The 26,019-nt window shown below is 46.4% G+C and overlaps 1 protein-coding gene across 1 annotated transcript in view; it reads left to right on the forward strand.

The window, feature by feature from the left end:
* LOC141986891 (kyphoscoliosis peptidase-like) overlaps nucleotides 1–14,392 on the forward strand; it is a 28,775-nt gene extending 14,383 nt beyond the window's left edge. Inside the window, exons 7-8 of the mRNA XM_074951940.1 lie at nucleotides 159–349; nucleotides 7,630–14,392. Coding sequence (XP_074808041.1) covers nucleotides 159–349; nucleotides 7,630–8,945 — 1,507 coding nt within the window. The 3' untranslated portion in view covers nucleotides 8,946–14,392. The remainder of the gene's footprint in view (nucleotides 1–158; nucleotides 350–7,629) is intronic.
* The last annotated feature ends 11,627 nt before the right edge of the window (nucleotides 14,393–26,019 follow it).

The following is a 26,019-nucleotide window of genomic DNA, read 5'->3' on the forward strand; positions in this document are numbered from 1 at the left end:
CGCTAAACCTGAGGCCGCATTCACCCCTTGTTTAAGCAGATCCAACTCTGCTGAAGTCCATGGTGCTGTATCCTCAGACTTCATTGCTGAAGGAGGGGGCTGGGATATGAACGTTTGCAGTGTCCTCATGCTGTGGCCTGGTTTCCCCACTCTTGCAGGTATGACGACTTCTTCTTTCTAACCGACCCTGAGCATTTCATTGAGACCCACTGGCCTGATGAGCCAGAATGGCAGCTTGTGCAGCCGCGTGTCTCGCTGGAAGACTTTGAACAGAGAGTTTTTAAAACGTCGGAGTTTTTTAAACTGCAGCTCTCCCTTCTTTCTCCAAACCACTCCCTTCTCAAAACAGGTAAATGCAAAGCAAGGACCTCCGTTTACAGCCATTGACTCCTAGGTCCTGATTATAAGGTGATATCTTTTTGCAGATATAAGCCCCAATTCAGGAACGGGGCTTAACTTTAAGCACATGCATGTGTCACATTGAAGCCAATGGGCCTTAAGCGTGGGTTTAAGTGCTTTCCTGAATCAGAGCCATTGTTCAGTACAGTGACTGGAGAACCAGAGTGAAGATGCCTGAATTGTACTTAATCTGGGCAAGTCACTTAAGCCCTTCTGTGCCTCAGTTTCCCCATCCCTAAAGTAGGTACAATACTACTTCCCTATCTCACAGTACAAACAGCTGTAAGATCCCTGAAACATCTTTTCACAAAGCACTCTGCTAGAGGCAGCCGCATAACAGAAAAGTGGGACATGAGTTTTCTTTCTTCTAATATTGCTGGTGCAGCGAGATTACAATATAAAGCATGATTGAAGCATTCCTGTCCTATTTCCTGAGGAAGAAGGGTTTTTCCCCAATCAGTGGTAGTTTTATAGCTTTCTGGGTCAGAAACAATATGACCTTTACCTGCTTGAGAATCCTTTTTGCAGCTAGTTAGTTTCCCCAATGTTCATCCTACTTGGCAGTAAGTCAGGTTTTTCTGCCATTTATTTTATCAGTAGGGAAGGCTTCTAGGGAAAAGTAATCTTATAAATTATTACAAGGCTTAAGAAACTGTTCTGAAGAATCAGTGGATTGCTAACAAAGCACAGCGGAAAGCTTTTGATCGAGAGGAGCCATTTAACCGGAAATCCAAGTCATGCCATATTTCAGGAGGTCTGGGCTTTGCTGATAGTGTTGAGCATATACCTTGACTCAAAGATGGAAGATATAGCCCTCCTCCCCCCAACCCCCACAGTGCTCTACAAGTAATGAATCCTTACGACATCCCTGTGGGGTAGGCATGTGTTTGGCCAAGGCATATACATATACATGTGGGTTCTGGGAGGGAGTTTGAGTGTGGGAGGAGGTTTTGACCTGGGGTAGGGGGGTTGGGAGTGGGCTCTGGGAGGGAGTTTGGGTGTAGGAGGCGGCTCAGGGCTGGGGCAGGGGGTCGGGGTTTGGGAGGGGATTTGGGGTGTAGGCTCTGACTGGGCAGTGCTTATCTCAGGCAGCTCCTGGAAGGAGCAGCATGTCCAGTAGCGGCTCCTTGTCTTACAGGCGACCAGGTTGCTCTTCGCATTGCCCCTGCCTGCAAGCACCACTTCTGCAGCTCCCATTGGCCACGGTTCCCCGTTCCCAGCCAATGGGAGCTGCGGAGTCAGCGCTCGGTGTGGGGGCAGCACACAGAGACCCTCTGACTGTGCCTCTTCCTAGGAGCTGCTGCTGGACACATCGCTGCTTCCGAGAGCAGCGCAGAGCCAGGGCAGGTAGGGAGCCTGCCTTAGCCCCTCTGTGCCACCGGACGTTCAGTGTCCTAAAATCTCCCGGATTGGCTTCAGTAACCTCCGGGAGATCTAGCCCTATTCTGGGAGACTCATGGCCAATCCGGGAGGGTTGGCAACCCTATTTGTGAGGCGGTAGCGGGAAATAAATCCATCAGGACACGGCCCATCTGGCCGATAGTTGATGCAAGCAGGAAAACAAAAGTGCTTTCACTCAAAGCTTCTGTTTATTCAGTCTCCAGCACTTACACATGTTGCAATGGGTTAGTAGAGCCCCCCACATTAACCCCAGATTAATATTTACCCAAGGACTTGAAGAGGTCTTGGGTGGATGTCTGTAGACTTCCAGTGGCCAGCCTTCCGTCTGCAGGGGAACTTGAGAGGTGTCCAAGAAATGGTCAAGGTGTTCCAAGTCTTCATGTGTCCACCAACCTCATCTCTTTTCCTTTTTTAATACCCAAATTGTTAGTATCACATAGGTTAGCCATCAGATAAACTGCTGAGCAGAAACTAAGTTAAGTGTGGAGTTTTCCAACCTGGCAGGCAGGGAATTTTCTATCAGTTAACCAGCTGTGTTGCACATAGCAATAGTCATTATAGACCGACCTCACCCTTGGTAAGGCAACTCCCATCTTTTCATGCATTTATACCGGCTCCTGTATTTTCCACTCCATGCATCTGATGAAGTGGGTTCTAGCCCATGAAAGCTTATGCCCACATAAATGTGTGAGTCTCTAAGGTGCCACAAGGACTCCTCGTTGTTATTGCCCGACTTTCCATCTTGCACAACTGTATTCTTCAGCTCAAGTCAGAAGGGCACAGGGTCATGTTTACACCTCATGGTCACTCACTTCCCTCTCCCCTCCTGGTGTGTGAGCTGTGCTAAAGTTTCAGAAATGGCCTTTCTAGCTGCTTTCAGCAATGAGTATAACAATTGGTATTCCAGCTGCGGGCAGTGGTCTAGGCATGTTACTAGGCTCTAGCCTATCAAAAAAATTCCCCCCTCCTAGGGTAAGATATGGAATTAAAATACATATATGCAGAAACTGCCTTGGAACTCATCTGTGGTTTCACCTACCTTCTCCTATATACAGGAATCTTCAGAACACAGATGGAATAAATTCAGTATTCCCCAGATATGTTTATAATGTATCCTTTAATTATCTTTTAGAGTTTCCCTCCCAAAGCAGAATGTGTTGTTCTCTATATCTCACCATCTTCGGCTTGGTTGAATACAATGTTCTTTTCTTTCTGTCTGTTTAAAGATCCTAATATGATGCAGCCAGCCAGGGCAGCAGCTTAGGAAACGGACGTTGGCCGAATTTAATAACAAGCAAACCTGCAGTTAATAAATTCTGTCATCTGTAAGGTCTCCGGTGGAGACTTGCCAGAGGATTATTGTTTGTACTTACTGCATGAGCCAAGTCACAACTTTAACAAATCAAGGCAAAAAAACCAAAACAAAAACCCCAGCCACTTCACACTTATGTTGGGTGTTTGTGACAAATACCAAAACTCAGGATTTGCACTGAAAATTTCCATTAATTATTTTGATAACGAAACGCTTCCTTTCATATGAAAAGCCTCTGAACCTAGGGCAGATCTACGACACTATGTTATATTTATATTGCTAGAATGCCCTGAACATCAACAATTTCGTACTTATGTTTCACTAACTTAAAAGATGTAGTAAATTCTGATGGGGGCAGCACAGCTGCCCCGAGGCAGCTGCATTTAACAGTGGGTTGAATAGTCCCTGGGTACGCGGAACAGCATCTTCAGCATCTGCTTTACTTTATTCACAGGCTTAAATCCCTTTGAGGCCAGTGGAAGGTAAGCATGTGTTTCAGCACCTTGCTGATCCAAGGTCAGAGGCTGTAGAGCACCTTGGTAGCCTTCAGGAGTTAAAGAGACTTTATAGCCTTCATCCTCTCCAGCCTTTCATCTTGGCTCATAATTTACACCTATGCAGAGACGGGGGGTGCAAAATGCGATTAAACCAGGATGTCTGTGTTTAACTGCACCGGGGTCAAGAACGGCTGATGGAGTGAGGGGACTTGCCAGTGGCTGGAGGGACCCTGAGTAGTGTGTTACGTCAGCAAATTCAAATATACCATAAAACAGAGCCGGGGGACTATCAATGAGTGCAGCTTGAATTACCTTATGGAACCCTCACACTTCTAAGCCTCAGGGACATCCAGATGCCATCATCCCACACTTCCAAACCAAGAAAATGGATCCTCTTATCCTACAGTGATGGCCAAAGTGTTAAATGCCTTTATTGTTTTAGGTTTCAGAGTAGCAGCCGTGTCAGTCTGTATTCGCAAAAAGAAAAGGAGTACTAAAGCACCTTAGAGACTAACCAAATTATTTGAGCATAAGCTTTGGTGAGCTACAGCTCACTTCTGTAGCTCACAAAAGCTTATGATCAGATAATTTGGTTAGTCTCTAAGATGCCACTAGTACTCCTTTTCTTTTATTGTTTTTCACCAAAAAGGTTAGCCATGATCAGACAACTTACATCTTTGTAAATGGGGTAAGCTCCGAGACTGAAATAGAGAAAGAACATGTTAAGAATTACTTAGACAAGTTAGATATCTTCAAGTCAGCTGGGCCTGACAAAATACATTTTAGAATACTTAAGGAATGCTCTGAAGAGATCTCTGAGCTATTATCTTTAAGGACTCATGGAGGATGGGAGAGATCCCAGAGAACTGGAAAAGGGCAAATAGAGTGCCAACCTATAAAAAGAGGAATAAGGACAACCCAGGGAATTATAACCCGGTCAGCTTAACATTGGTACCCAGAAAGATAATGGAGCAAATAATAAGTTTGTAAGCACCTAGCAGATAAGGTGATAAGTAACAGTCAACATGGATTTGTCAAGAACAAATCATGTCAAACCAACCCAATAGCCTTCTTTCATAGTGTAACAAACGTTGTGGTTGCAGGGTGGGGAGCAGTAGATGTGATATAGCTCAACTTTGTTAAGGCTTTTGATACAGTCTCACATGACCTTCTCATAGGAAAACTAGGGAAATATAGCTTAGATGAACCTGCTATAATGTGGGTGCATAACTGGTTGGAAAACCGTTCCCAGAGAGTAAGTATCAGAGACCCACAATCAAGCTGGAAGGGCACTGAGTGGGGCCCTGCAGGAATCTGTCCTGGGTCTGGTTCTGTTCAATAAATGATTTGGATAGTGGCATAGAGAGTACACTTATAAAGTCTGAGGATGATACCAAGCTGGGGTTGCAAGCAATTTAGAGAACAGACTGAGAATTCAAAATGATCTTAAACTGGCAAAATGGTCTGAAATAAATAGCATGAAATTCAATAAACACAAATGCAAAGTACTACACTTAGGAAGAAATAATCAATGGAACAAATACAGAATGGGAAATGACCGGCTAGAAAGGAGTGTTGTTGTAGCCATGTTGGTCCTAATATATTAGAGACACAAGGTGGGTTTGGTAATATCTTTTATTGGACTGACTTCTCTTGGTGAAAGAGACAAGCTTTCGAGCTTACACAGAGCTCTTCTGGTCTGGGAACTGTACTCAAAGTGTCACAGCTAAACATAAGGTGGAACAGATTGTTTAGCATAAGTAGTTAACATGTATCCTAAGGGACCATTCAAGGTGATGTGGCCTATTAACAGCCCTGCAGTCATGGCGCAAAAAAGGGGGGTTAATGGGTTTCAGATTGTGATAATAAGCTATAAAGCTAGTGTCTTTATTAAGTCCATGATTTTTAATGTCTAGCAAAGTTATGTGTTTCCTTTAAGAAGGAGGACTGAGAGGTCAGATATGGAGTGATCATTTTGTGGCAAGCGTTCGCCCACAGGTGACGTGGTTTTTTTGTTTTTGTTTTTTGTCTTTTATCACTTTTCTGTGAGATTTCATTCGAGCGCATAGTGATTGACTGGTTTCACCCACACAGTCGTTATTGGGGCATTTACTGCACTGGATAAGGTACACCATTGTTGTGACAGGCATGTGTAGGATCCAGGGGTCTTGAAAGGTGTGTCGTTGTGCGGTGGCATTTATCATTGTAGCAGTGGAGATACGTCTGCAGTTTGGCATCCGTTGTTCTGGCAGGGTCTGGTGCTGTTTTGAATTGGTGCATCCTAGTCTGTGGGGAGCTTGCTTCGGATGACGAGCTTGGTGAGGTTGGGGGGTTGTTTGAAGGCCGGAAGAGAGGGAATGGGAAAGATTTCTTTCAGGATGTGGTCCCCATTGAGTATCACTTGTAATTGGTTTGTCATACACCACCATGTGTGTTCCAGTGTGAGGTGGTAGGTAACAGCTAGGGGTGTACGGTTGGAGGGTTGGAGTTTGTTTTTTTCCTGTATTGAAGGAGTTTCACGCTGGATATTGGGTGGCCCATTGCATGATCTGATCTACTTCTCAGATCCAGTAACCACCCCAAACACACTGAGAAATTGGTTATCTACAGCCAAGCCCTCAGACACCAAGAACATGCTGCTTAACACACTTAAAACCGCCTTCACCAAACAAGGACACTCCACCAGAAAAGTAGATTGCATCATGCAACAGCAGGATGTTCTTAGTGGCCTAGTGCATCAGGCAGGCCCAGTGTTTCCAGGAGCGGAAAATGGGGGCTGGCATGGGGCATACATAAACCCACCCAAAGAGTAAAAATGCCAGCAGCTGGGAATACTCTGTACCCTACCCCGCCCCCCAACCAAAGGAACATTCACACACAACTTTGCTGCTTCCTTGGACAGAGGAACAGAGTAAAGTATCCAAGATGTTTCAGGCACATCACAGATATCCCAGCTGCCTGGATAGCTATAATTATATGTTTGTATTGCAGTAGTGCCTTGGAGCCCCAGCATGGACCAGTACTCCATGGCGCTAGGTGCTGTACAAACATATACACTATCTATCCTCCTAAAGATCTTTCCCTCGTGTAATAATGTTTTCTCTTAAAAGATATTCTGCCTCTGCCTTAAAATACAAGATATGCCCACGTATCTGTGTCAAAAGAAAGTTAAAAAGCCAAACAAAGTCTCAAAAAAGGAAAAAGGAACTCAGAGGTGTAAATTGCCTCAGGCAATCTAATACATTTGCACAACTCTTCTGTGCTGTGTAGCTGAGCTCTAAGCTGTATAATCAGAACAGAATGTTACCCAGGTCATTCATCAGATACACTCTGTGAAACTCCTGCATTTCCCCTCCTCCTGGTTTAGAGCTGCCTCCCAGACAACAGCGCACTGAATTTTTCTATTTAAGGTGACACACACCCCCGAAAAAGGGGTGGGGGGGAACTTGTCTGACTACAGTCTGGCTGATTGCTGTGGGATTTCCTCCCAGCTGTGCTGCAATCCTCTGAGCTTCTCAGCTGCTATGATAGCAGCACGTCAGATCTGCACCTCCGATTCCCGCATCCAGTGGGAGAGCTACTATTAAAGTAATGCTCTGGATGGGACACGGGTTTGCCACATAAGTCTAATAAGTTCAGGGAACAGCTCCCATTGACAATGGTCACTCTGGAAAGCGACCTAATAACGCTAAAAGCACTTTCCATGTGTAGATCTCGAAGTGCTTTACAAGGGAAAGGCGATTTCATCACTCCCATCTAACTGGTGTGGAAACAGGGGGCACTAAGAGGAGAAGTGACTTACCTCTGGCCACTCAGCCGGTCAGTAAGGGCTGGGTGTAGAACCCAGATTTCCTGACTCCCAGTCCAGTGGTATATATCCAGATTGCTTCCTGTTATGTCTGCGAACCTGCCTTTTACTGATGTTATGAAAGGGTGAGGCTTTGGGCTGAGAATTAAGTTTACTGTGATCCTCACACTGAACTGTGATCTTAAGTGTTTCACCCCTTCCCCTTCCTACAGAACACGGGGAAGCAACAGTGTCTCTGAGGAGCACACATCCAGCAGAATTTAGCTACCATCTTTCCAAGCTCTGTGGCAACGTTAGCAAAGAAGCTTTAGGCACGACTCATGGGATGCTGACAGTGTCTGAGAAGAGCATGACTCTCAAAGTTCTCCCCCCGACAGAGGGCTTGTTTGAGCTGATGATCTTCGCGCGGCCGGCGGACACTCAGAACCCCTATAGCTGGGTGTGTTCCTATCAGATCAAGTGCCTGGAGTCACACAAGAAAGAACTGCCTGAAAACCCCTTTCATTTCTGGGGCCTCCATCCGAAGGGGAAAGACTTTGGGATCGAGGAGAGCAACTGCGGCGAGGACCTGATTGTTGTTGCAACAGGAACTTTGCTATTGACACTACAGACATCTAGACCCTTGCTGGCCACGTACCAGCTGGTGAATAAAGATCTAGACACCTCCCTGAGCATGAAGTGCCTGGCCTCTCAAGCAGAGGAGGAGAAGCTGAGTTGCCACGTGCTGTGTCCTTTTCTGGGTTACTACAGACTCTCTGTGTTTGTGAAAGATTTAGGAGGTGACCTGTTCAAAAACGCAGCCAACTTCCTCATTCGTTGCTCTGGTCCCATCAACCAGAACGAGCTCTTCCCATCTGGCCTCAGCATGCACTGTGGGACAGGGATCAGCACTAGCTGTAGGGGCTTTTCTAACCCCAGCCACCCTGCCCCCATCATCAACACCAACCAGGGTAAGTGCAACATCACGTTCCACACCCGGTCGGACACCGAAGTGGCCGCCATCCTGAGTAAGGACAAAGTCACCAACACCAAGTACCCCATGGAGAGATACGTCCTGCTCACTCATCTGGGAAACAAGGTCAGTGTCTGTATCCTGCTTCCTGAATCAGGCCTCTACAAAGTGGGGCTCTTCAGCAGGAACAAGGACCACAAGGATTTTGCTCATGTCTGTGACTACGTTGTCCGCTGCTTTTCCGAGCCACGGTGTCTTCCGTTCCCCCGAGTGTACAGCACGTGGAGGAAAGGCTGCATCTTGCTACAGCCCAGGACGGGAGTGCTCCAGGAACGAAGCTGGATCAAGTTCAGAGTCAAGCTGCCAAAAGCCTATAGAGCTCTCGTGGTCGGGCAATCCAGGACTGAACTGCAGCCAACTTGCAGCAAGATCTGGGAGGGGGAGGTGTACACCGGGCTCGCTCGGACTGTGCTCAAGCTGGCAGTGAAGTTCAGTCAGCATTCCACCAGCATGGATGTCATCCTGTCATTTGATGTGGAAGGCAGCTCCCCCAATTCAGAGGGGTCTTCAGGGTAAATGATCCAGAGATACGGGGAAGCTGGAAATGATCAGGAGAGTGATGGAAGCAAACAAGAAGCTCTCAAAATTGAGGTGCTCTGATAAGAGACATAAATAAGTTCAAAGTACGAGCATGTCAGGTGGAGGTGCAGAATTGTACATTGCACATCATTTCCTGCAAGATATCCTTAGATGCCTAGAGATGATGCAGCAATTTAATCAGAACCAGAACGCTGAAAACTCCTAATAGTCTACGTGTATCGGGGGAAACCGTTGTTTGACACCTCTCCAGGAAGATTGTTTAACTGCTTATTACCAGATTGAATAATTGTTCAGCATGTTTTAGTTGACATTTCTTCAAGATCTTGGGAATTAACAGGGTTTTCTTCCTCCTCAGAGCAAAAAAAAAACAAAACACAAAAAACCTGGAGCCAAAAGCATCAGGTGGTAGCAATATTTTTAAAAACATAAATATGTATAAAGGAAGTTAATCATTTCCTGATGGAGTCCATGCTAGCGAGGGAGAATGTGTGTCATTTTTAACTGCCGCTTTAAAATTTCTCCCAGGATCTGAAGAATGGAGTCTACCAGTCCTTCACTAGCCAGCGTGATGCGTAAGTGCACTGTACATGTGTGTGCTGAGGATCTGGAGTGAGAGCTGGGAGTGGGTATAGCCGGCAGGAAAGCAGTTCCTTGGCCTAGATACACCATATAAATAATAGAAAAGCCTGGTCAGAGAAGCAATTATAACCTGACACATGCTAAAAGGCAGCCTTGTAGCAGAGATAAGAACACTGCACGGGCAGCTTGCTACATATAACAGCATGGATTCTACTAGTCATATATTCTTCCAGAACGTGTGTATAATTTATAAACACACAGACACAAAGAGTAATTACATTGCCAACCACCAAAATGCAGCCACCTCTGGGGTGGTGCTAGACAACTGAATGTTGCACAGCAATATTATGTGACAGTTTAGGATAGGAAGAGCTGGCAACTATCTCCAACTGCACTGCCAAAAGGAATCTTTACAACAGGGTTTAGCTCAGCATTTCCACCTTGTTTGGAACATAGGAACTGCCCCTCTTTTAGAAGCTGCTGTCATTGCTGGGGGACTAGAGAGGGCAAGAGCAAAGAAGTGGGTATCTGTACAACATCCAGTGAAACCATCTGCACACCTGCTCCACACTGATGTTTTAAATGGAAATTCTGGCTGCAATACCTTTGAATGAGGTCTGGGGTTATTTTTGGATGCTTTTAAAGAAACAGACAGGGGGCACTGTCCACTGTTATTCAGAGGCAGCCTATTGTGTTTGATTTACTGAAGAAGTTGGATAAAAATGGCTTTTACTTAACTTCAGCTGGCTTTTCCAGGGCATGGAAAATAATCAAACATCTGAGCTGCTACACTGGTGAAGGCCAAGGGCCCCATTTTACAGGAGCTGAAGAACTAATTGGGAAAGCACAAAAGTCCTGGAATAATAGGGAGAAAATCCTGCCAAGGAACATGATACAAGGATAATTGAGAAACGAGATGGATCTGCCTGGGAAGCGTACACATTGCCAACAGGCTAGAAGCACAGAGCACCTGGCAAGGAGGGAGGTGTGGCTGTGATTACAAGTATCCGTCAATAAAGTATGTCTCCCAAGATTCACCTGGGCATTTGTTACACATTTAGGTTTCTTTTTCAAAAAAATGAGGATCAAGGACAGACACTGCTCACACTTATACACAACCCCACTGACTCTCAGTTCAGTGGGCTTGTAGGGGTAGACTGAGAACAGAATTGGGTCCAGTGTGCTAAAGATTTAGCTCAAGGAAGGTAGGAAACCATGTTCCCCAAAAGGGAGAACAGTCAGAGTACGACAAATACAGGACAGCCTATAAATAACTGGGTAGGGGAGTGAATCATCAGTGGAGATGGGAATGTTTGAGACCGTGATGGTTTCTCAACAGGTGCATCCTCTCAAGAAGATCTTCCTTTTCCTTTTGTTTTGAAACAATGGACCAGATTCTCAGCTGGCGTAAATGCATTGAAGTCCGAACCGGGCAGTACTGCCTAGGGGCAATACTCTGGGCTGGGTCAGCCGGTGGCGAGAGTCAATGGCTGGGGGTAGGGAAGCCTGGGCCCTTCCTGCTCCACCGGGTTCCAAGCCAGGGCCCAATAAATAGTACTTCAAACCATGCAGCCCATGGGATGGGCACCCCTACGCCTGCTCCCTGGGCTACTTCCTACCCTGACTTCGGTTCCTCTGGGGGTGCCACTGGTTTACTCCTGAGTCCTCTCTGGTCACACTCCAGAGGGGCTTCCTCTCCCAGTCACAGCTCCTCGTCATTGACCTCCACAGCTGAAGGGCCTGCAGCAGCTTGGCAGTAGCACCTGATCCTGGCTGCATGGGGCCTTAGTGGCTTCTTGGCAGGAGCCTGCACTACACAACTACTCTCCTGCTCCGTCCACCTAGACTGAACTAAACTGCTCCCTTTTGAGCTCAGCCTCCACTGTGAGCATGCCCAGCAGGGGCAGCTGGGCAAGGTTTTCTAGGCCCAGAGCTGCTCCTTAACCCTTCACAGCACACCTTGATTAAACTGAACAGGACGGTGCCACTTTATACCAGCTGTGGATCAGAGCCAATATTTCCCCTCTTCCCCCCCAAAAATCAATTGAAGAGGGAAAGGAGCTGCCCAGCAGGCCAGACAAGGTGATCGTAAAAGTCCCTTCTGGCCTTAAAAATCTATGAGTCACCAAGGAAATTTGGTGTGTGTCATGTTCATGCACCAGGAAATTTGGTGTGTGTCATGGTCATGCACTCCTCTGACTAAAGGAGATCTGTCATCTCCTTTGTGCACCAAACCTATATGGTATTACCCTTCACATATAAGGCTCTCCCTTCTGCTCAGATCCCTTTTTGTGGGAGTCACTTGCCTGAAATGTCACCATTTATTCCAACGGTCTCTCTCACAAAGATTATTTTAAAGCGTTAAAGCGCTTAAAATTGGATAGTTAGAGGGGAGGACAGAACTGGACCAAAAGAGCAACAGAAAAAGGGGTATCTATCCAGAAAAAGAAATGATCTCATTGGCTCCAATCCTGCAAGCAGATCTACACAGGCAGAGATGGCTCAAGAGGCAACATAGCCTAGAGCTCAGAGTACCGCCCTGTGAGTCAAGTAGGCTGGGTTCTAGATCCAGCTCTCCCATTTAACTGGTGCGTGACCTGGGGCAAGTCTCTTCATCTTCCTGTGCCTCTGTTTTCCCTCCCCCTTTTGTCTTGTCAATTTCGTAGACTTTAAGGCCAGAAGGGACCATTAGATCATTTAACCCGACCTCCCGTAGAGCACAAGCCATTCCATTTCACCCAGGCAGCCCAGCATTGAACTCAATCACTGGTAGGTTTGACTAAAGCACGTCTTGGGGTTGGCTAAAGCGCATCTTCCAGAAAGACATCCAGTCGCCATAGATGGGAAATTCGCCACTTCCTGTGGTAGTCTGTTTCAGTGGTGATTCACCCTCACTGTTAAAAAGGTGTGCTAAATTCTAGTTTGAATTTGTCTGGCTTCAGCTTCCAGCCATTAGTTCTTGTGCTGCCTTTCTCTGCTTGACTAGAGAGCTCTTTCGTGCCTGGTATTTTCTCCCTGTGAATGTACTTTGACACTGTAATCAAGCCATTTTTCAAGCTTCTTTTTGATAATCCGAACACACTGAGCACAAAGTCTCTCACTAAAAAACCTTTTCTCTAACCCTCCGGTCATTTTTGTGGCTCTTTTTCTGTATCCTCTCCAATTTGTCAATGTCCTCTCTAAAATGTGGACACTGGAAATGTACACAGTATTTGTGATGTTGGCAGACCAGGTGCCAGCTCATGCCTAGGCCCCTAGGCCTCTGAACCCTGACAAAAGCATAGCTGGAAACCAGACTGGCTCCCCGTGTGTTAGTGATGTTAAAATGGTATTCGATTTATAAAAAATGTGTTTAGACTTTATGAAATGCTTGTAAGTTGCTGCATGCATTAATCTCATTTATAGTCTTTGTACCCCATGTTATAAGGTACTATTTAAATGTTTTCTCTATAACTATCAAAGTGTTTGTAATGAAACTGGAAACCCCTGCAGTCTTGAGAGAAGTATTACCAAGTTTGAAATATTAGTTTACCACAAGAGATGTCATCTCCTGCCCAACAAAAGAAGGCCTATAGACATCAGACAAGCCACTTTGGACCATCAGTGGACAAAAGACTATGTTGATTGCTCCCTCCACATCCATGAAGAGGACACATGCACAAACGCTCATCCCATCAGCTTGAGCTCTGGGGAAAGTGAATAAAAATCCCGGTCAAGAATCAATGTTTATCCTTGTGCTGCTTGGACTTCAGGGAGAGGGCAAGACTTCTAAGCATAAGCAAGGGATCCCCAGCTGTTTAGCTTGGGTAAGCCCTAAAGGACTCTCTCAGCTTGCACATTACGGCAGCTTCGATCGCTTTTTGGAATCTAAGGCCTTGTCTCCACTGCAGAGTTGTGTCTCCAAAAGGCAGCTTTGGACACACTACAGTGCCACTTTGGGCGACAAAACTCTTCAGTTTCAACAACAAAATAAAACCTCCTTGATGAGAGGCATAAAGCTTCTTGCGTCAAAGTTAAAACAACAAAGTCTCAGTGAAGACACTCTCGTTCGTTATGTCACAAGAACTGGCCTCCCCCAGTATCCCAAAATGCCTGCCCTGACCCTTCCACGAACTGTTTTGAACTCAGCAGCCCTGCGCCCCTCCCCTTTCAAAGCTCCATGCGGACAGCTGAGCATGCTGCTCGGCTCCAAGCAGCCAGGAGCAAACCACTTACATGGAACGCTCCTGCTCTCTCCCACGCTAGGAACAGAGGCAGGCAGGGACAGATGTGTGTGTGAGAAAGAGAGACTGCTATGAGCCAGGGACTGATGCCGGGGGTGTCCTCCTCCCCCAGGACTGGTTGCTTCTGGGCGCTGTCTGAACTTACAAGACAGCGTGTCGACACACTCACGGTCTTACAACACAGACACCCCCAACACACACTGTCTCTCACATACACCCTCCCGCTCTCTCACACACTGCCCCAACATACACGGTCTCCTCTGCACACACCCATACACACTCCCTGTCACGCACACTCCTCCCCACCTCATCCCTCGCACGTTTCAGTTGAAAAGTGGCTGGCAGTCTAGTAGGATGCCCATGGAACAAGGGGATTGACAAACTTGCATCATGTGATGCCGCACCTGCCCCATGAGGCATTGCAAACCCCTCCCAAAGCTCCCTGCTGCCAGTCGCACAGTGCACCGCTCTCTGTGTCAATGCAAGAGCTCCTAGTGTGGACGCGCTCCGCCAGCGCAAGGAGCATAGTGTGGACTTGCAACAGCGCTTTAATTAAAATGGCATAACTTTTGGCGACAAAACTCTGCAGTGTAGACATACACACACAAATGTTACAGTTTTAGGCTATGTTGACCTGCTTTAACCTTGTAAATAACTTTTATTTCTTTCCCCTAGTTAATAAACCTTTAGTTAGTTTATTATAGGATTGGCTACAAGCATTGTCTTTGGTGTGAGTTCTAAGGTGCAATTGACCTGGGTTAAGTGACTGGTCCTTTGGGATTGGGAGTAACCTGAATATTGTTGTGATTTTTTTGGTGTAATGGACCATCTATCACAAAGGCAGGCTTGTCTGGGTGGCAAGAGAGACCGGGGTGCCCAAGGGGACTGTCTGTGACTCCATGTTAAGGGTCTTATAGTGCTTGAGGAGTTCACATTTGATACTTGATGAAATCTAACCATAGAACCCACACCCAGTTTGGGGTTTGTGCCCTGGTTTGTAACAGTCTTCCCCTGAGATTGGCATTCACAGTCAGGAGCCACTCCAGACAGTGGGACAGCATGCCAGTACTGGTCTCAACAATGCCACATACAGAATACTCCTATTCCTGTTTATACAGCCAAGAACCTCATTGGCCCTTTTTGCCACAGCATTGTCCTGGGATCTCACGTTTCGTGGCTTGTCCACTATAACCCCTAAATCCTTTCAGAGTTGCCGATTTCCAGGAGACAGCTCCCCCATTCTGTAGGTTTAAGCAAAACTGCTCAAAGCCAGTCTTATTCTGGAAAAAGAGTGGCCACACAGGGCGTGTCAGCAGTATAACTATAGCAGCTTAATTAGACCAGTATAACTTTCAGGCCAGACAAGCCTTAAATGATTTGCTATTATCCCCATTACACAGATGGGGAGCTGAGGCACAAAGAGAATAAAAGACCAGATTTTTAAAGATATCTAGGCACCTAAAGCTACAGACAGACACCTAGTGGGATTTTTAGAAAGCATATATGCGCCCAATTTCCATTGACATCAATGGGACCATACTAAGTAGATGTAGGCATTACATACACCTATTCTTCATTTTGTTTTTATTTAGATTTAGACACCTCAAAGCGCTTACCCAAGACTCTAGATGCTTTGACAAAGCTTGTAAACACAACTTGCCCAAAAATAAAGCCAGAGCAAACTCCACCCCACGTGAAAAAATAAAATCCAGTCAGCGAGAGATCAAATCCTCACCTCTACAGCGGTCCCCACCCCCGCACTAGGATCAAGTTACGCAACTATAAATTACAGCATGTACTTGCAGTTAAGAAACACGCATTGTTCTCTGCCATTTCTATTCAATATGTTCGTTAATGACTGGGATAAGGGAGTGGAGCGCACTCTTACAACATTTCAGGGCAACGCCAAGCTGGAAGGGGTTGCGAGAACTTTGAAGATGGGATTAGAATTCAAAACAACTTTGAGAAATTGGAGAATCGGTCTGAAATCAACAAGATGAAATTCAGGAAAGACAAGCACAAAGTACTCTACTTCGGAAGGAAAAATCAAAACCACAATGAGGCAGTAGTACTGCTGAAAAAGGATCTGGGGTTAGGGTAGATCACAAATTGAATGTGTCTCAGCAATGTGATGCAGTTGTGAAAAAGATTAATGTCATTCGGAGGTTTATTAACAGGAGCGTCATACGTAAGACATGAGAGGTAATTGTCCTGCTCTTCTTGGCACTAATTATCAGAGGGGTAGCTGTGTTAGTCTGTATCCACAAAAACAATGAGGAGTCTGGTGGCACCTTAAAGACTAACAGATTTATTTGGGCACTAACTCCTCATTGTTTTGGCACTAATGAGGCCTCAGCTGGGGTATTAAGTCCAGTTATGGGTGCCACACCTTAAGGAAGATGTGGACAAATTGGAGAGAGAGCAGAGGAGAGCAACAAAAATGCCAAAGGTTTAGAAAACCTGACCTCTGAGGAAAAGTTAAAAAAATGGGTATGTTTAGTCTTGAGAAAAGAAGACTGGCGGTCTTCAGATAGGTTACGGGCTGTTATCAAGAGGACGGTGATCAATTGTTCTCCATGTCCCCTGAATGTAGGACAAGAAGTCATGGGCTTAAACTACAGCAAGGGAGATTTAGGTTGGATAGTAGGAAAAACTTTCTAACTTTAAGAGTAGTTAAGGGCTAAAATAAGCTTCCAAGGGAGGTTGTGGAATCCCCATCATTGGAGGTTTTTAAGAACTGGTTAGACAAGCACCTGTCAGGGATGGTGTAGGTGTACTTGGTCCTGCCCCAGTGAAGGGGACTGGCCTCTCAAAGTCCTTTCCAGCCCTACGTTTCTATGATTGTAGTTCAAGAAGTCCCTAGCAAGATTCCGTATGCACATGAGTGAGCCAAATCAGTCAAAGAGGGGTCAAAAAGAAGCAACGTTATAATAAGTATGGGGCAAGACAACTATATTATCCCCAGCTCCAGGCTTGTCACGGTGCCATCTTAGACATGCCCCTCTTTTTGATTCAAAGTCCAAACTTTGGGTCACTAGCAGGGATTGAACCCAGGACTTTCAGTGCTAAAAGTAAAGGGGGTGTAAACTAAAGGAGTAACTCCATTAGCTAGTAACAGTAGTAAGTGCTTATCCTCCTATGTAGAGCAGCCAGCAGAGGGGGACTTGGACTGAAGTGGTATAGAGAATCTTCTTTCTAGATGTCTGGCTGATGTGTATTGCTCATATGCTCAGGGTCAAACTGATAGCCAGTTTGGGGTTGGGGAGGAATCTCCCCCCATGTCAGAATGGCAGGGAACTTGGCGGTTTACCTTCTTTTGCAGCATGAGGTGTGGTTCACCTGTTGGGATTATCTGGGCATGTCTCACCTAGTCAGTTCCCTGCCGTTGGTAGCACCTCGGCCTCTCCTGTTCTCTGCCTGTGGCAAACAACTGTTTAGTCTCCTGAGGATTGAAATCCTTTGGTCTAACCCAAGTTGCTGGGCTCAGTGTAGAGTGTGACTGGGTGAAACTTAGTGGCCACTGATAACCAGGGAATCAGAGTAGATGATCTAACAATCCCTTGTGGCCTTAAACTCTATGAATCTATGAAACACCCACTGAATCAGAGATCCCCTAGTATCTTTGGGGCAGGCACTATAAATGAGTACCGTAGCAATGAGCATGTTGAGCAGGATTTGACTGTATTCTTTTGGGAAACAAAATACCTTCAAATAACCTCTCCAAGTTTTTATCATCAGACACAAGCTCCACACAGACCAGGACCCGCCAACTCAAAGTGGCACCGGACCCTACCAGAACAGATGCAAAACCTGTAGCCATATCTCCACTACTATGATGATCAATACCCCTCACAACACACCTTTCAAGATCTGTGGGTCCTACACATACCTATCACAATGTACCTCGTCCAGTGCATTAAATGTCCCAACAACAACTGTGTGGGTGAGACCAGACAGACAATCACTACACCTTTGAATGAATTCACACAGAAAAGTGATAAAAGACAAAAATACTCCACCACCTGTGGGCAAACACTTGAAGCAATCACTCCCCATCTAACCTCTCAGTCTTCATCCTCAAAGCAAACCTGCAAAAACCTTTAAAAGATGAGCCTAGGAGCTTAAATTCATAACTTTGCTAGACACTAAATATCATGGGCTTAATAAAGACACTGAATTTATGGTTTATTATAACAATCTGTAACCCACTAACCCCCAGTTTTTGTCATATGACTACAGGGATGTTAACTGGCCACTTCACCTTAAATGGTTTCTTAGAACGTGTTAACTCCTTATGCTGAACAATCTATTCCACCTTGTATTTAGCTGTGACAGGCTGGTTACCTTTCCCAGACCTGAAGAAGAGCTCTGTGTAGCTCGAAAACGTCTCTCTTTTACCAACAGAAACTGGTCCAGTAAAAAATATTACCTCGCCCACCTCGTCTCTTTAATATCCTGGGACCAACACGGCTATAACACTGCACACATTCAAATATGCACGTCATAGGTCTGAAATGCGGACTGAGGAGGTGTGAAGGAGACATCTATGAGATTCTGGGTGCTTTTATTGGCTCATTGGGTAATACTTCCTTATTTAAGCATTAATACAACCTGAAACACTGAATCGCTCTTAGCCGAGTTTTTGGCAGATGTAATTGTATATATTTCCCTCAGAATGATGGTGTTAATGGGCTGCAGGGCAGGAAACATGGAGCAAGCGCCTGTGGATTGGCTCTCTCAGAATGACTCACAGTCCAAAAGTGCAACCCTGTCCAGCAACGTGGCTTTCTATGCCATGAGATCATGTTGGGAGCATGAGAGGTAAGGTGACTGCACAAATAAAATAAAGCTCGCAGGCTGCCAGTTCTTCCAACGGTAGACCGTTTAAGGGATGGATACACACTGCTGAGAAATCTTTGCTGTTTTTAATTGCTGGAGTCTTTGGCACCAGGTTCTTTTTTTTTCCACCCCCCACTTCAACATAATGTAACAAATTGTTATATATTATTTACAGTAGCACGGAGAGCCCCTCCCCTGAGATTGGGGCTTCATTGTTCTAAACAGTGTGCATACACATCATCTGTATTGCACCTCGGAACGCCAGTCTTGAAGCAGGACCCGCTGGTCTAGGTGCTGTACAAGACACGGAACAAAAAGACAGTCCCTGCCCCCAAATGTTTATAATCCATGTACAAGACAACAGCTGCATACAGACAGATCGACACGGGAGCACCAGCAAATAATGTGACAATACTGGTCAGCATGACAAGCCGCCGTCTCAGCACACGAAGCAGCCTAACAGTTATAATTAGCGCAGAGAGTTCCTACCCCATGGACAGTACAAAGTAAATAGACAAGACAGACAGAGGAAGTATTACTACCCCAGCGGTACAGGAAGGGAACTGAGGCACAGCACGATTAAGGGCACGTCTACATTGCAATTTAAAACCCATGGCTGGCCCGTGCCAGCTGACTCAGGCTCACAGGGCTCAGGCCAAGGAGCTGTGTAATGGCAGTGTAGATGTTTGGGCTCAGGCTGGAGCCCAGACTCAGGATAATCCCAAAGTTCAAGCTGGAGCGCGAGGCCTGATGTCTACACCACAGTTAAACAGCCCCTTAGCCCGAGCCCAAGTCAGCTGGCACAGGCCAGCTACAGGTGTCTAGTTGCAGTGTAGACATACCCAATGTGACTTGCACCAAATTACATGCTGCAGCAGAGCCAGGAACTGATCCCAGAGCTCCTGAGTCCCATCTGAATGTCTTAAACACAAGATCATTCTTCATCTCCAGTAACAACCCTCTGGACCTCCACAACAAAGATTTGCAGATATCCATGAGGCAGGTATTTTGGAATTTAGCGTTACCTGGTGTTTAAATACCACTAAAAGAATGACTATTTACTATTTACTGGTCAACCAAATAAGGAAATATCCCCTCCCCCAAATAATCCATGGGTTGTGAAAACATGGAAAGAGAAATGCGGAAACATCTAGCACTTGCAAAGGATATTTCAAAACTTACCCCATTTATAATAGCCCAGAAGTTATACTTTATTTCACAAAAGATTGGGGAGAGAAATAAGTAGGATTAAAATATGTAAGAAATGTTATCTGTTAAAACAGAGCTAAACTCTTTCACATACTGCGAGAGCCACATAAATCTAAAAGACAAGAATTTTATTTGGAGTTTCCATGGGAGATTTCTTTGGGGGGGAGTTGGAGAAGTTCTCTGGTCTGTGGAATGCAGGTCAGACTAGACCAGGGGTTCTCACATTTCATTGCACCACGACCCCCTTCTGAGAACAAACATTTACTACATGACCCCAGGATGGGGGACTGAAGCCTGAGCCTGCAGGAGCCCCCTCCGCCTTGGGTGTGGGGACCAAAGCCCGAGCCCAAAAGCTTCAGCCCCAGACAGGGGCCCTGTAACCTGAGCCCCACCACCAAGGGGCCAGGGCTGAAGCCCTGGGGCTTCCGCTTCGGCCCCAGGCAGTGGGGCTCGGGCTTCAGCACCAGGCTGCAGCAAATCTAAGACCGCCCTGGCAACCCCATTAAAACAGGGTCCCGACCTACAGTTTGAGAACTGCTGGACCAGACAATCAAAATGGTCCCTTCTGGCTTTGGAATCTATGAATCCCTAGGAAGTGACTATGTAAGGAAATATCTACATAATCAAATCTCTGGTAAAAACAAACCAACAGATGCACTCCCCTTCCCCGACTCCCACCCCAAACTGTGCGGCAATTTTGACAATGTGAGGCGAAGTGGAAAAGATGATTCAGAAAATCTCTGCAGAGGATTGGATGGATATAATGCCAGCTCCTGCTACAAGCGGTGGAAGCTCACCCCCTTGTGAAGAGAATACCAGGGGAGAATGATGATCAGGTATTTTTGCACATAAACTTTGCAAAACCAGGTACGCAAAATTCACAGCCAAATGCTTGAGGGAATGCTGTGATATATGGAACAATCCCCTGGGATGATAATGAACAGTTATCATTGGTATAACGGTAGAGACCAGAGACCCAATTGAGATCAGGTTCCCATTAAGGTAAGCGGTATGCAAAAATGTCTCCCAAATTCCAGTGACTACGATGTAAGATAATAACCCAATTTGCAAAATTAACCAAACACAGACGCCTCTTTAGCATTCTCGCAACTGCAGCCAACACATGTGGTTCATCACTATGGCTACAAAACCAAATAGCTACAGAAAGGTGGTTGACAAGAATAAGAGAGAAATGGAAGAACTTCCAGACTGTGTTAAACTAACAGCTGAACTATTCGATGTGAGATGATGGGCCAAATGGGCTGAACTGGTAACAGAAGCTTGACATAGCCTACACTGCTAGCTCTGTTGTCTTCCCTTATCGTGTATGGCTGTCAACCTCTCAAGACTTACTAGGAAAGTAGCTTGCAGAAATCCACCATTTGGTTTATGTTCAATAACAGCTCAGTAACTAGGGATAGCTGGATTTCGCTCTTGAGTTTGTGTTGCCCTAGGAAGGGACATTTTCCCTCCATCCCACCCTGCATGAATTATTTATATTGCAGTAGCGCCGAGAAGCCCCATAGAGGTAAGGGCCACATTGTGCTAAACACTGTACGTAATGGAGATGGACCCTGCCCCAAAGACCTCACAGTAAGATGAGAAATACAAGATGGATGTAATTAACGGGAGGAGCACAAGTTAACAGTGAGATAATCGTGACCAGTGAGATAAGCAGGCCACCACATCTTCTTCCTCTATGGCATGGTTGGCACTGCCTTAACCACATTTGCCCCTGGGTGTCGCAGCCAGATTATGACATTTCCAGAAGCCCTGAAGCAAAAGTGATAGAATTTCCAGGAATGAGGGTCTGGTCTACACCGCAGATCTATGCTGGTAAAACTGTGTCACTTAGGGGGGTGGATTTTTCCACACCCCTAAGCAGCATAGCTAGACTGACCTAACCCCCCATGTAGACAGCACTATGTTGCTAGGAGAGCTTCTCCCGCCAACACAGCTATCGCCTCTCAGGGAGGTGCATTAACTACACCGAAGGGAGAGGTCTCTCCTGTCAGGGTAAGAACATCTCCCCTTAAGCGTTAGAGTGGGGCAGATGCATCAATGCAGCGTTTTAAGTGTAGGCCTGCCCTTGGTTACTGCGCTGGGAACGCAGATGCAGTATCTCCCAGGAACAGCACTCACCAAAGGAAGTGGGCAAGGTGTTACTCGATAATGCCACATATTTAATCAGCAGTGCCCCTGGAGGGTGGGGGGGGTCTCTTAAGGAGTCTCCTATCCAAGTTTTGACTAGGCCCAATCCTGCTTAGCTTATAAAACCTGACAACATCCCAGACTGGGGTACTTTGGTTGTTGTTACAGGTCAGTCCAAATAAGCTTCTAATAACTGAGGTGCTCCCTGGTGCTTAGAACTATAGGAACTGATTCAGCATTGCACTACTCCAGTGCATAACCAGCAATTGCTGATTGATTAATCAAGGTGGTTTTATGGAAACTAAGTCTTGTCAAAACACTCCTGATTTCATTCTTTGATGAAATTACAAGTTTGACTGATAAAGTTAACTGTGTAGATGTAAAATATGAGAGAAGATGGGTGAGATAATATCTTTTATTGGACCAACTTCTATTGGCAGAAGAGACAAGCTTTCGAGGCCCACAGAGCTCTTCTTCAGGTCTGGGAAAGGTACTCAAAGTTATCTACAGTTAACTACAAGGTGGAACAGATTGTTAACCATGCTGCAAAAAACCATTTAAAATGAACTTGCCATTTAACACCTTAGCAGTCATAGGACAAAGAGTTAGGCCTGGTCTACACAAAAAGTTAGGTCAACCAATCTACATTGCTCAGGGGTGTGAAAAATCCACACCTTGAGTGACACAGTTAAGCCAACCTTACCCTCAGTGTAGACAACACTAGGTCAATGGAAGAATTCTTCCATCAACCTAGCTATGGCCTCTCAGGTGGATTACCTACACTGATGGAAGAACTGTCTACACTGACGCATAGACATGCCCTTAATGGATTTCAAACATAAAACCAGTGTCTCTATTGAGTCCATAATTTTTGGTGTCTAGCAGAGTTCCCAATCCCGTCTTCTGGAGGTATTGTGCATGCTTCCTTTCAAGACTAGGACTGGGAGGTCAGTCTTTGGTAAGGTGTTTGGCTTAGTACTGCACGGCATTCTGATTCAAAAACTAGTACTATACAGAATCAATAAAGCACACGTTAGATAGATTAAGAACAGGCTCGCGGACAGATTTCGAAAAGCTGAATGGTAAATAATGAGGCGGACAGCACCGTCATAGCATGATCAGGATCATTTGGTGAGCTGGGCCCATTCAAACAAAATGCATTTTAGTACAACTAAGTTCATACAGCTAAGAGCAAGGAATGCAGGCCATAGCTGCAGGGTGGGGAACTATATCCTGGAAAGCAGCGACTCTGAAAAGGATTTAGCGGTCAGAGAGGTCGAGAAACAACATGAGCTCCCAGGGCAATGCTGTGGCAAAAATTGGAGAGGGTATAGAAAAGGGCTGCAAAATGATTCAAGGGCTGGAGAATATGCCTGAGAGTGAGACGTATAAATCTCAATCGGTTTAGAGTACCAGAAAGAAGCTTAAGAAGTGACTTGATTACAATGGCTAAGTATCTTAACGGAATTAAATATGGGTACTAATGGGTTCTTTAATCTAGCAGAGAAAAGCATAAGATCCAATGGCTGGAAGCTGAAGCCAGATAATTTCTAATTAAAAACAAGGCCCACATTTTTAACAGTGAGGGTGATTAGCCATCGGAACAGACTGCCAAGGCAAGTGGTGAATTCACCATCTCTTGATATCTTCAAATCAAGACTGGCTGCTTTTCTGGAAGATGTTTTAGCCAGACACAAGTGACTGGGATCAGTACAGATGTAACTGGGTGAAATGTCATGGCTTGCACTACACAGGAGCTCAGACAAGATGATGTAATGGTGCCTTCTAGCCTTAAACCCTACGAATCTATGCGTGGGACTCCATTTTCCAGTTACAATTCCAGAGAATGAGGGCACATCATAGGCGTTGACTTCTAGTTTTCCCTGGGGCTGCTCCACCCCCACTCTGCCTTGAGGCCCAACCCCACTCCGCCCCCTCACCCAAGGGCCCTGCCCTCACCCCGCCTCTTCCTGCCCCCGGTCCACCCCCTCCCTGGGCACCACCCACCCCCTCCACACTTCCCCAAATCCCTTCCTGAGCCGCTGATCCGCTGGTGGGCAGCGTGGCCGAACAGCTGTTTGGTGGTGCCACCCGATTAGCTCATCAAGGGTGCCGTCAAACAGCTGATCGGCGGCAGTGGCGCCAAACAGCTGAGGCTGATGGGTGCTGAGCACCCGCTATTTTTTCCCGTGAGTGCTCCAGCCCCGGAGCACCCACGGAGTTGGAGCCTATGCACATGGCTGACTTCCACACTCAGGTCTCACATTTACCAACACACTTTCAATACAGTTTAGGAGGTGGGTTTGTTTTAACAGCACTGGACTCAAAATTTCCACTTTTCCTGCAGGAAGAGGGAGAGTCTCTTTTACAGAAACTCCATGTTGTTCAGTAGAACCCACTCTATGGCCAGGTGGAGTTTTAAAGGTGGAAAGGTAAGATGCTGGTGCTATTTTAACTTACATAATTGTGGCAATCACAGCTCCTTAGTTAAGCATGAATTGAATATTGCTAGATATTTGCTAGATATGCATTTGATCTGTTCATTCTTTTTACATGCCCTGCAAATGTATGTTGGATGGATCATTCCGCAATAAGGGTGAATAACACATGACTGATGATAGACCCCAGAAATGACTGATACCAAAGGACGTGTAAAACAGAAGTAAGGCAACAGTTGTGCTGACTGGCTTTGTTTTCTCTCTCTGACTTTATTTTATTTTACCTTGGAAGAGCCATCCACAGCCAGCTGAGCTCCAGTCCCTGTAGTGTTGTGTTACCTCGGGGGCTCTGAGCTCCGGGGCCGGGATCCCCAGTGAGGTCAGAGAGGTGTCAGCACGTGGCACAAGCACCCTACTCTTGCCGCACTGCTAAACTGGAGGAGGCGCCCAGCTGCATCCTGGTTAGATGGGAACAGGGGCGGAGGACAGGTTGAGACACCCAGGCAGCAGAAACTGGCTTTTGATCAGCCTCATTGTCATGGGCTTGTGTGGTGAGCACAAGGCCTTAGCCCTGTTTTCCCCCATTGCATTTACTTTTCCTGCTGTTGGGGAAACTGGAGACATAAGAAGTCAGTTTCACAGAAATAACTCTGTCCTCTCGCTCGTCTACTGGCGAGATGAGCCGCCTCCACCAGCGTCCGGGAAGGGCTTTATCGACGGATAAAATCATTAAACCCAGCCTCAGCTTGCAAGAGCATCGGTGCCTTGGTCTAGTCTCAGAGCCCTGCGAACACAAGGCTCAGTATTACCAGTAACTGCCAGCAGCCGAGACTGCTGCCTGCCCAGCCAATAACCCCCTGTGGAACGCGTCCTGCGTCTGGTTTTATTTTCCTACCTTGACTGAACCAGTCATTTTACAATGTACCCGCCAGCCCTCCTCCCGCAGAGCAGGGCCTGGTCATTTCCCATCAATGCCACCAGAGAACGAAGCTCTTTGAAGCTGTAAACTGCTCTCCACCTTGCCATTTGGCAAACATCTGGGCAACAGGCGAGCTCACAGGTGAGAAAGCCCCGCTCTGAGCACCACTGCCTGAATCGCCTGATTGGGATGCTCACACCACGCCTCGGCCCTCAAGTTGTTAGGGGGTGTATGGATTGTACAGCGCCCAGCACGGTGGGCAATAAACCCTAAGGGATTACGGTCGAAATGGTTAAGACAAAGGAAGGATTATTCCTGTTTCAAAGAGGCAGAGAAAAATGTCACGACTTGCCCACGGCCACACACGCAGGCTGTGGCGGAGTCAGATGCTGAACTGGATCGCCCGAGTCCCGGTCCAGGGTTGTGACCACAAGACCCTGTAAAGGCGGGGGGCTCTCTCACCAGCCCAGAGAGGAACCAGGGCCGTGCCAACGTCTGTTTCGGGCCCTTGCCTCAGGGCTTAATTTACTGGTTAGACAGAAAAGGAGTAACCCCCAAACACAGCAATTGCCCAGCCCAGCGCAGGCTGCCGGCGCCCAGGGCTTTCCCCTTGCCTCTCGCAGACCCCTTCCTGTCTCTAGCCCCTTCCCTGCCCACAGGATGTCCTTTATATCCCAGCAGGCCTGGCTCTG

The sequence above is a fragment of the Natator depressus genome, chromosome 4, assembly GCF_965152275.1.
Source record: "Natator depressus isolate rNatDep1 chromosome 4, rNatDep2.hap1, whole genome shotgun sequence".
Classification (NCBI taxonomy): Eukaryota; Metazoa; Chordata; order Testudines; family Cheloniidae; genus Natator; species Natator depressus.